This window comes from Mus caroli, unplaced genomic scaffold, assembly GCF_900094665.2.
Source record: "Mus caroli unplaced genomic scaffold, CAROLI_EIJ_v1.1 scaffold_15988_1, whole genome shotgun sequence".
Taxonomy (NCBI): Eukaryota; Metazoa; Chordata; class Mammalia; order Rodentia; family Muridae; genus Mus; species Mus caroli.
In genome coordinates, this window is record NW_018388930.1 from 3,234 (window position 1) to 15,218 (window position 11,985).

The 11,985-nt window shown below is 35.5% G+C and overlaps 1 protein-coding gene across 2 annotated transcripts in view; it reads left to right on the top strand.

Annotated features, from left to right (window-relative positions):
• The first annotated feature begins 1,059 nt into the window (after window positions 1-1,059).
• LOC110287855 (vomeronasal type-2 receptor 116-like) overlaps window positions 1,060-11,985 on the top strand; it is a 16,193-nt gene continuing 5,267 nt past the window's right edge. Inside the window, exons 1-4 of one of the 2 annotated variants that reach the window (XM_021154365.2) lie at window positions 1,060-1,256; window positions 3,173-3,461; window positions 3,773-4,585; window positions 5,847-6,074. In XM_021154365.2, coding sequence (XP_021010024.1) covers window positions 1,060-1,256; window positions 3,173-3,461; window positions 3,773-4,585; window positions 5,847-6,074 — 1,527 coding nt within the window. The remainder of the gene's footprint in view (window positions 1,257-3,172; window positions 3,462-3,772; window positions 4,586-5,846; window positions 6,075-11,985) is intronic. The other variant, XM_029473762.1, reaches the window with a different exon arrangement.

Below are 11,985 nucleotides of genomic sequence, written 5' to 3' on the forward strand. Positions count from 1 at the left end.
TAGACAGAGACTCATCAGATCACAATTATCAATAGACTCTCCAACTTGCAATGCAAGTTCTAAAGTATTATCAAGAATAGATGACTATGAATAGTGTATAAGAAGAGTTTACTCATTAAACACAGGTTCATTTGCCCCTTACTATTTGCTTCTAAAATACTAACAGTAAGAATTCTTCTCAGTGAATACTGGATGTAAAATTAGCAAAGTCAGTGTAGAAAATCAATAGTAAAGTAGAAGAAACTGGTCAAAACAAGGTATTGATCTGTGAGAACTGAGGGTCAGATTTGGAAATCATGTTTTAGACCTCAAATATTCAGTTTAGTTTCTCACTCATAATAATGGGGAATAGGAGTGCTAGGTCTATTTGAAATGAGGCACAAAGTTCTAACATTCTCTCTGGATCTTCTTAAATATTTTAAAAGCAACATTTAATATGTAAGTAAAATGTGGTTTTGTGATGCTTTTTGGAAACTGCAGGATTCAGGACATTTCAGGATTTGTCATGATTTTGTACCTATCACTGCTGTAGCATTGTCCATACTACATTCTCAGTGGACATCAAATGTTTTAAACTTGAGGCTGCTTTTCACTGACATGGGACTTGTGACACAATGGTCAGTGTGTAATCATGACCTCAGACTTCATGAGTTTTTCCTGATGGTGGATCAACTAACAAAATCTGTTGACATTATTTCAAGTGTTCACATAAACAGATTTTGAGGCAGTTCTGGGACCAAATTTTCACAAAGTGGAATCTTTCCAGGGACCTCAATTTCCACAAACATGAGTGATGTCATTCATCACCCTCATCTATATTTATCAGCCAGGTTTATCACATGCATGGTGGATATCAGATGAAGATCCTCAGGAGATAGTGTCAAAGATTCCTCCAGGGGTGAGGAAACAGCTGTGAAAAATGAAACAGAAATACAGATGTAGCATCTCCCTTGGACACAGTGATAAAATAGTACATGGGGATATATTAGTACCTGTTTGATTTGCTGATCTGTGTGACACTTCACAAACCGTTCTGCCCAGCCTCAGAGAAGGAAAAATATGTTCACTTTGATTTTACTCTTCTTGCTGCTAAACATTCCACTTCTTGTGGCTGATTTTATTTATCCCAGGTGCTTTTGGAGAATAAAACAGGATAAAGATGAGGATGGAAACCTGGGATCAGGTTGTAGCTTCTTTATTCAAGCAGTACCATGGCTTGTGGAGAAAGAGTATTTCAGTTCTATTTTGAATACACAGTAAGTGCTTTTGTATTTTCTATGTAAATGTGATCATGAATATTTCCTGAGTCTACTGAGGTTGAGGAGCAAAACAATGCAAAGTCTCTTTTATACTATTATTAATGTGCAAAACAAGAAAGAGCTCCATATTCTATTAGAGACTAATGGTATATTACCACTTTAAATTGACAGAATTGTTTTTTCAAGCCTGCCTCCCATTTATAGGGATGGAATTTGCGTAATAAAACAACTTTGGGCCATTATTAATCACATATTATTCTCTCATAGACAGTTCTATAGCACAGTGGAACAATGATATCTTATTGAAAGACATCATTTTTATGACTTTATCCTAGATGTGTTTATGCAAATGATGATGGTCCTTCCATAACTGTGCAGCTTGTAGTGTTTGTGTTGGGGCCACTAATGTTGGAGACACAACTAGCTATGCAGAGTCTTCATATAGATACTCCGTTACTTTCTTAAATTTGTTCCATGAGGTACCCGTTTAAGTACTGAAGTTGTAGCAAGAATTGATGCAAGAGATCTGTCCTCTGTCAAATTCCTATTTTGATCTATGCAAATTCACTGGCTTTTAGGTCTTACAAACTCCAGTTCTTCACTCTCTCATTAGAATAAAGAAGGAATGTATGACGATAAAGAATATGTTTGATTCTTTGAAAAGTGATATTATTACTAATAGTGGTGACTAGTTATTTCCCTAATCACCATCCTGGGTAACAACAGTGGCATATGATAGTTGGCAATATTAGAGAATAAGGATAAAGGAGTTACTTACTAGATCATCTTTGCCATTATTAAGGAGCATGTCTTCCCTCTTTACCTCTCTGTTATTTAGTCTGATACTTTCAATATTTATCATCTATGTCTGTTTTTCAGTAATCTTACAAAATGTAGTTGCATAGTTTACCAGTGTGGACATATCCACATTTTGATTTTGTGGATTTCTGATAGTTTTTTTCAGACATAGTACTTTAGACCAAAAAGCCACTCTAACCACTTAAGTATCTTATGTTTCTTAATGTTTACTGTGGAGGGGTTAGTGTTTTATTTGTACAAGTACTAGTCTCAAATTTCTGTTGTGTCTTACTAAAATATTTAACGACATCATTTTTTCTGTGCATTTATGAATAATATCCTAAAAGGACTTGTGTTTATAAAAACAAAAACCCCAGGACAGATGTATAATTTCTAACTAGAATGCAGATATTTAACTCTTAGTAAAAATTAATAATGAAGTAATATATTTGATATTTTTCAGTCAGATGTTTTGAAGTAATTCAGAAGGGATATGAGTTATTCTTTTCATAAACATAAACACAAAATAGAATTAATCCATTGAAACTGAATTTTAGAAAGAAAGAACATTTAAGATAAGAATGATTATGTGGGGATATGATAAATATAAATATATTGCCTCCTAATGAGAAAGAATTTTAATGACATGAGCCAAGTATTGCCACAGAAGACTGCTATGAACTCAACTGTCATTCTTTCACTGCCTTAGCCAATAGTCAATTTCATACATAATTCCATAAACTCAATGGCACACATGCATCCCATGTATTTTTCATATTTCTAATTAATTTCAAATGAATATGTGACTATTTTTACTGTTTCATCAAAGCATTTGGTGATTATTTACTGTCTTAGCAAACATTCAAAACCCAGAGGGAAAAAACTCTCTTGGTGAGAATATGACAATAATGCATCTCACTTATGGGAGATGACCTCTCACGAACATATGAAGATTTTATGAGCTCCCAGCTTCTTTGGTCATCTCAACCACATTACACAGGTCATTTCAATCTTAGGTTGTGGGGGCAATACAATCCAGTGCAGGATTGTCCTTTTATTGACTGCAAATAATATCTTTAAATTGCTGTCCTTATAAGCACTGTAACCTTTTACAGAACACACACTGAAAATCACAAGTATGCTCTGGTCTTGGCTTTTTCCATAAATGAAGTCAACACGAACTCTGATCTTTTGCCAAATATGTCTCTAATATTTAAATTCTCAGCACAGATTTGTAACTATGAATCCCAATTAAAAAGTCTCATTCATCTGAGTTTACAAAATCATAAAATTTTCCCTAATTATATCTGTAACGATAACGTATGTGCAGTGGCACTTACAGGACTAAACTGGACAACAACTCTGACACTTTATACAATCCTAAACAACTTCATATCTCACCAGGTAAGTGTGTGTGTGTGTGTGTGTGTGTGTGTGTAGGTAAGTGTGTGTGTGTGTGTGTGTGTGTATTATGGGCAGGGAGGAACTCATGAAATCAGATACCGTGGGTACTCCCATAGTCTTACTAAGCCTGAGCCAATCTATGTAGTTCAAGGGTACTATTCAGAGTCTTGATGGAGCTTTCAAATGTCCTTTTATGGTATAGAGAAGATGGAAGAAATAATAGCTGGCTTAGATTTCTAGAAATTTGCAGCAAACTATGTTTATAAGTTCTTAGGAATTCATTCTACCTCATGCTGCTGCCTGTGTTCTAGTTCCTTCATCTTACTTATGGACCCTTTCATCCTGCCATGAGTGATCATGAAGAATTTCCCTATCTATATCAGATGGCCTCTGAGGATACATCTCTAGCCCTTGCCATGGTCTCCTTCATAATCCATTTCAGTTGGAACTGGGTAGGGTTGGCCATCTCAGACAATGATAAAGGTGTCCAATTTCTCTCCTATTTGAGAAGAGAGATGGAAAAAAACACAGTCTGCTTTGCCTTTGTCAACATGATTCCAGTCAACATGAATTTATACATGTCAAGAGCTGAAGTGTATTACAATCAAATCATGACATCATCCACAAATGTTGTTATCATATATGGTGACACAGACAGTACTTTAGCTGTGAGCTTTAGAATGTGGGAATCTCTAGATATAAAGAGAATATGGGTCACCACCTCACAGTGGGATATTACTACTAGTAAGAAAGACTTCACATTTGATAACTTGTATGGGACATTTGCTTTTGGACACCACCATGGTGAGATTTCTGGTTTTAAAAACTTTGTTCAGACATTGAACCTGTTAAAATGCTCAGATGAGTATCTGGTAAAGCTGGAATGGATGTACTTTAACTGTGATGTCTCAGCACCTAAATGTAAGACACTGAAGAACTGCTCATCCAATCACCCTTTGGAATGGTTAATGGTACATAGTTTTGACATGGCCTTTACTGAAGGGAGTTATGCCATATACAATGCTGTATATGCTGTTGCCCATGCACTCCATGAGCTGACTTTTCAAAAATTTGATAATCTGCCCACTGACAATGTGAAAGAACAAAATTATGCCTGCAACAAGGTAGTTATTCTTATATTATAATGTTTCATGTTATCAATGACTTTAAGAGTCTTTTAGATGCCCAAACCAAGTGTGCTAGAAAATATTTTCTAAAATAGAGTGATTTATGGATACTTTTCCTACTGATCATGTAAATCTAGAAGTTTGTATAAATCTCTAATGTAAAGGGAATAGAGTAGAAGGCATAATTTGTCAATGTAGCACTGTGATTTTGATACAGAATACTTGACTATCATCACATATATTCTAATACTGAAAACATATCCAGTCCTTCCTCATGAACCCACTCACTGATGAATCCTTGTTCATTGATTATCAAATATAACCATCTTTAGAGATCCCAACTTATGCTGTTCCCACTGTAGATGTGGGATATCACTTATGTGTTTCTGTATATCTGTGTGTATATCTATATATGTCTATAATGTGTATATCTATGTGCATATACATTATATATACATATACATTATATATACATATACATATACATTATATATACATATACATATACATATACATTATATATATATATATATATATATATATATATACACACACACACATGTATATATATTTTGCGTATTTACCTATATGTCTGTCTATGGCAGTTAACATAAATTTGTCAGTGTTTCAATTGCTTTGTCTAAGTATATATTCCTGTGTATATTTATCAGTGCATGTGGATGTATGCTTTGTATATGTTCTTTCACTTATGTATAACTGTTTTGCTTGCCTGTGTCTTTGTAAGAGAGCATAAATTTGTCTGTGTGACAATGTCACACTGTGTGGATGTCAGTATATGTGTATGTCTTTTGATGTATATTCCTCTGTACATGTGTTTCCATGTGGTTTTGTGTGTGCACCTGGATAATTGTTTTCTGTGTTTTTGTGTCTGTTTGACTATTTTGATGCATATTCTGTCTCAGTGTGTATCTGTATATTCATATGTGTGTTTGGGCATGTATGTGTATATTGTGTAAATAACTGTGTACTCCAGCCATGTGCATATTTCTATACACATGCGAGTATCTCTCTATGTGTCTGTATGTTTCATATTGTAAATACATGTTTGTGTTTGTTTCCTAATTTCCTCTTAGAAAACTAAAATAACAGAAACATTATACTTTTGTTTATCTCTTTGCTTTCACTGAGATTTTTCACATGCATACTATCAATAAAGTTGCCATAAAGATGAAATAAGAATACATTTTCTTACTTTAAGAAAGAACATATACTCTATAGTATGCTGCCTGTCTTTCAGCTGGGTTCCTTCCTGAGAAAGATCCACTTCACTAATCCTGTTGGGGACAGAGTGAATATGAACCAAAGAAACAAGCTGCAGGAAAATTATGACATTTTCTATGTTTGGAATTTTCCACAGGGACTTGGACTTAAAGTGAAAATAGGAATATTTAGTCCCTATTTTATAAATGGTCAACAGCTACATTTGTCTGAAGATATGATAGAGTGGGCAAGAGGAAGTACACAGGTGGGCTTGGCCTAACTGTACTAATTTAAATGACACTGTCAAGTATGTGCATCCAACCTTCCTTGAAAGTGGTGAAATGAAATTGATTGTCAAATGAGAGACCAATTTATACCCTCCTAAGTTTCTTCTCTTCATTTTTCAGATGAGTTTTTAGTAATTCACTGAGGATTTCTAACATGCATACAANGTATTTNTATCATATCANAACCTGTTTCTTACCTTTAACATTAATGTAAATTGTTTTAGAAAACAGTTTGATANTATTTTCAGTAAAGTTAGCAATATGCTATTGGTTCTATTTTTATTGCTATANAGTGATTTCTACTCTTATGGTAAACCTCTTCAAAAGATNCTTAAAGACTCTTNCTTATTGTAAGTATNGAGTAAATTCAACACAATCAAGNAACTGATTTTNATAATGTTCTCTTAAGCCTGTTTACCAACTAGTCCTAAATTTCCAACAACTCTAGCTAACCATATATTAACATTTTATGACATTTAAATACTTTATGAAATATCTTGTTTTCCAGTTTTGAAAAATATGGGTATGGGTTTTTTTTCTGTATGTGTATCAGTGCAACACCTGCATGTATGGTATATGCAGATGGCTAATGAGTTACTCTAATCTCAGAGCACTTGAAAGAGCTCCATGCCACTCAGTAGGTGCTATAAATAAAATTTGGGACCCCTTTACTGGTAGCAATTACTCTTGAGAGCTGAGCTATATCTGCAGCCCTGACTCATACCTGTAAAAATAATGTTGACATAAGGAAACTATTTGGTCCCACCAATTCTTGCACAAATCATTCAAACAAAGAAATATTTGCATAGTTTCCTTCTCAATATGGGGAGAAATTGGTAGTAATTGCCTTTTGAGGAAATTTGAAAATGAAATATCTCATACTAAGTATATTATAGGTATAAACTCTAATACACTTGGTTTTAATGTGTCATATTCAAACTGCCCCAAAACAAAGTTGATTAAACGTCTTCAAGTTTAATATGAAGTGATTCCCAGGTTTCTCAAACAGTGTGAAAAGTATAGTTGCTATGGTCCTCAATGTGAGTAAGAATGCAATTCTTAGAGAAAAGAGCATAAGAACTAAAAGTGTAGTTACAGAGCTACATATACATTTAGAAGATAGCATTGAAATCTCATGTGTGTTCTAGCCAGGCCTCACCTGAGCCTTCAAACACATCCACTAGTAGACTATAGATTTTAAGAAATTCAACCAGTGTTCTATTCACATATATCTTAATTCCAATGTGGAAACTCATAAATAAAAACATGAAGATATCAGAAAAATATGATTCCAAGCCTTGTAGTCATAGACTGAAGTGAGGCTATATTTAATGTTATACTAAACAAGAATCAAAGAATGATTATAAGAATGTTAAAAAAAATCAAAGATGGCAGTAACTACTTCTGGGAGAATACAATGAAAATATGAAAACTTTATTACAATAAGACACTGAGCATGTATATGATAGAGAGCTTTCAAAAAGGTATAAAATAATAAAATAATTCCAAACTAGAGTATATATTGGAAAAACAAAATAAATCAAATAAATATCTCAGTGAAAAGACTCACAAAATGAATGCTCCAAGTTAAGGACAGGATGGCAAGACTTGAAGACAAGGCACAAGAATTAGAAACTTCAAACAATGACAAAGATAAAACATCAAGGAAAAATGAAAATCACAGTAACTTAGGAGGTATGATTAAATGATTACTTTTAAAAACTCTGTGAACAATACAAGAAAGGACATACTCTATGTATCAAGAGGAAATCCATTATATTACATCTGTACATTTCCATAATAATGTGAGAAATGTTTAGTAAAGGCATTTAAATGGCAAATACTCAATGTTTGAAATGAAATAGTCCTTGACATATTTGACTTAAAATTTGATGTGGAACAAAGGGAGTATATAAAATCTGCAAGAGAGAACCTTGTGTCATAGAACATTCCTCTCTGAATAACAGCAGGTTTCTCCAGCATCACTCATTTTTAAATGAAAGTAGTTCATTCATTCATTCATTCATTCACTTTACATCCAGGTACCAGCTTACACACACTACTCTACTCCTACTCCCCCCATCCTTCCCCTGCTTCCTATCCAATACTCCTTTCTTCAGATAAGGGGACCCCCCGCATATCAACATACTTTGCATATCATAGTGTACAATAAATAAGCACAGTTTCATGTTCTCCTAATGAGGCCAAGGGGAGGCAGCCCAGCAGGAGTAAAGTTTCCCAAAGGCAGGCAACAGAGTCAGACACAGAACCTGCTACTGCTTTTAGGTGTCCCATGTAATGACCAAGCTTCACAAATGTTACATATGTTTGGAGTACCCAGGTTAGTCTCATGCATCATTTGTAGCAAGTGATTCAGTCTCTGTGAGCCCTTAGGGCCCCTGGGAAGTTTTATGTAGGTTTTCTTGTGTTTTTGTTTCCTCTGACTCCTACAATCCTTCTTTCCCCTCTTATCCAGGATTCCCCAAACTTTGCCTTTTGTTTGGGTGTTGATCTTTGCATGTGCTTTTATCAATTGGTGGGTGAATTCTGTCTGATGATGGTTACTCTAGGCTCTCACCTGCAAATATAACAAAAATATTATTACCAGCATCAGCAGTGGGCTTTCTCTCATGGCAAGGTTCTCTAGTTGGTCCAGTCACTGGTTAACTAGCCCTTGATCTGCTACATCTTTACTCCCACACATCTTTATGCAGGGTAAATTGTAGATTGAAGGTTTTGTGGTTAGTTGTTGTCTCAATCGCAACAGTGGACATCTTGGATGGTCATTGGACATGACCATTAAAGGCTCCATACTGTGCTTTGCTAGGAGACTTAGCCAGGGTCATCCTCATAGATTTCTGGGAATTTATATTACCTGAGAATTCTAGCTTGACTCAGAGATGCCACCACCATCTTAGTGGTCTCTCCAAATAATCTGTTCCTCTGTTCTCCCCTTCTGTTCTCACCCCACACCACTTCCATTCAGTCCCCAAACCCATTCATCCACATTGTCTATTCTGTTTTACTTCTCAGGGAGATACATGTGTCCTACCTTGTGCCATATTTGTTACTTAGCTTCTTTAGTTATNTGCAGTGTAACATGTCATGGATATTCTTAAATAAGGAGAATAAATATTGTGTATTTAAAACATTTACAGACATAATTGCCAATTCAGTTACAATATCCAGTGAATTTATTCTTCATAAAAAAGGGAAAATTTTTCATGATGAACACAATTACAATACGTCACAACAAGTAAATGAGTACTAAAAAGGACATTAAAAGAACTCCATCATATTTAAAAGTAAGATGAACACAAAAGGTCAAAATAACATGTAAACAGCACTTGAATGCCTGACAGAAAACTATTAGAAAACATCAAACATTGAAATAACAACTAAAACATAATTTACAAATAACTTTTAGTAATAATTGAGTGTTCATGGTTATTTCTGATCAAATATCACAGATAATGAGTTTAGTTTTATTGATTCTTTACAAATTTCCAATCATGCACTGTGATNATACTCAATTCCCAGTCCTTTCATGTTTCTCTCTCCATGACAGCACTCCACAAAAAATAAAAAGATTAAAATTAAATAGTCCAATTTCTGTAATTTATGTATTCACTGCATATGATGGTTTGTACATGCTTGTCCCAGGGAGTGGCACTATTTAGAGGTTTAGCAGGATTTTCACTGTGTATGCGGGCTTTAAGATCCTCTTCCTAGCTGCCTGGAAGTTATTAAACTGCTAGTAGCTTTCAGATGAAAATGTAGAACTCTCAGCTCCTACTGTCCCATGCCTGCCTGTCGGCTGCCATGTTCCTGCCTTGATGATAATGGACTGAACCTCTGAAGCTGTAAGCCAGGCCAAATTAAATGTTGTCTTTATAAGATTTGCCTTGGTCATGGTGTTTGGTCACAGCAGTAAAACCCTAAATAAGACACTGGAGCATGGTCAAACTCTCAGTTCCTGCTCCATAAATAGAACTTAGTTTTTCTCTCCCATACTCCCTCAAGAAGCCCTCAGTTTTAGAAANCTGACTTCAGATTACTTACCATATATTTTAAGAGTTCATTTTATGCTTTCCTGTTAAAACTTCTCTTTCTTGGATTGTGGGGGAATGTGGGTGTTGGAATGTTGGTAAGAGTAGTCACAGAAAACTTTCATGCAACTCCTTCGCATCTATGAATCTACAATCATTCATATGATTGGAAAAGTAGTTTCCTATTATTTTAAAAGTAGGGAACAAAGAAAATGGGGTTCTACATGGTTTCTGGTGTTAGCAGAGAAAACACTATGGGACCTAACTGTAACAAGGCCACAGACTCAGACAAGGCCCTCAAAATGAGCACAGCCTATGGACATCAACATGGTTTCAGGCTTCAGTCCAGACCATGAAAATTCCAAAGTCTTCAGTCATAATATGTACCATGGAAATCAACATTGATTCCACATACAGTAGGAATATTGATTCAGATATAGCCATCAGCAGCAGATAGATCTTGACATCTCCCTAGCCTTACTTGGCAGTGTAGCTCACTCAGAACAGTATGGCTCCAGCTGCCAACAGAACTCATTGACATCAACTCAGGCTAAGGGCATCCACATGACCTTTGGTGGTAACACTGTTCATGGACATCAATACAGATCTCATCGACAGCAGGATCTCTGGCCTAGACATGCACCATTGTGGCAGCAGGCTCCACATATATTTGCACAAACTTTGATAGAAACACAGACCACAGACACCAACAAAGACTCTGGGTGACATAGGACAACAGGTCCAGATATGGCTCTTGGTAGCAGTATGGAGCTCAATGTCTCCATGGCTAGAGATAACAGAANAGACCACTCATATAAATATGGCCAGTGCGGGAATGATTGGTCTATAAAAACAGGTATTCTTTTGTGGCCTCCATGGGGGGAGTGTAAAAAAGAAATCCTTTACCATATATATATACATTATATATATGAACAGAGCACTTCTGTAAAAAGGGGTTAGGGGGAGGCAACAAAATGAAGTAGAACAAAAGAATAATAATTAGAATATAACTTCGTTTATTTATTCATTTATTTATTTTTTTGTGGACATGCCTAAAATAATCTTGACTAAACATTTNCCAATGGACGTCAGCATTACAACTGAAAGATCAGTCCCTGTGTGTAATATGTATTAATTAATCCCAGTGGCTAATTTGCTACCAGCTTCAATTGTTTATGTTAGTGAAAGAAGGAGATGCACACATAGCTTTTATATTTTAATATGTCTTAAACAGTACAATAGCTGGNCCACTGACCAACCTCCATGCTGTTAATCCTGAGCTATTACTTCCTAATTCTATGTTTCATTTCAGTTGTTCTTAACTCTACTTAGACAAGTGTCTGGGCCACAATTTTTGGCCCANAACCAAGGGCACTTGCCTTACTTTTCTAAGTCATGTGGACTCTGTCTTTCCTCTGTTTGTACTTTCCTCCAGCATGGCAGACCTTTTCCTTCCTCCTTCTCCTGATTGCAAGCCCAGGAAATCCTGAAATTCTTCCTCTTTCTGTCCTCCCCAGCTATTGACTGTTGGAATCTTTATTTACCAACCAGAACCTCCTGGGGGGAGATTTGCAGAAGCTATTTGAAGATCCTTTAGTGTAAAAAGTTTTTTTNGGAAACAATTAGCATTCATAATGCGGGGCTGGTGAGATGGCTCAGCAGGTAAGAGCCGACCCGACTGCTCTTCCGAAGGTCTGGAGTTCAAATCCCAGCAACCACATGGTGGCTCACAACCATCTGTAACAAAATCTGACGCCCTCTTCTGGAGTGTCAGAAGACAGCTACAGTGTACTTACATATAATAAATAAATAAATCTAAAAAAAAAAAAATCAAAAAAAG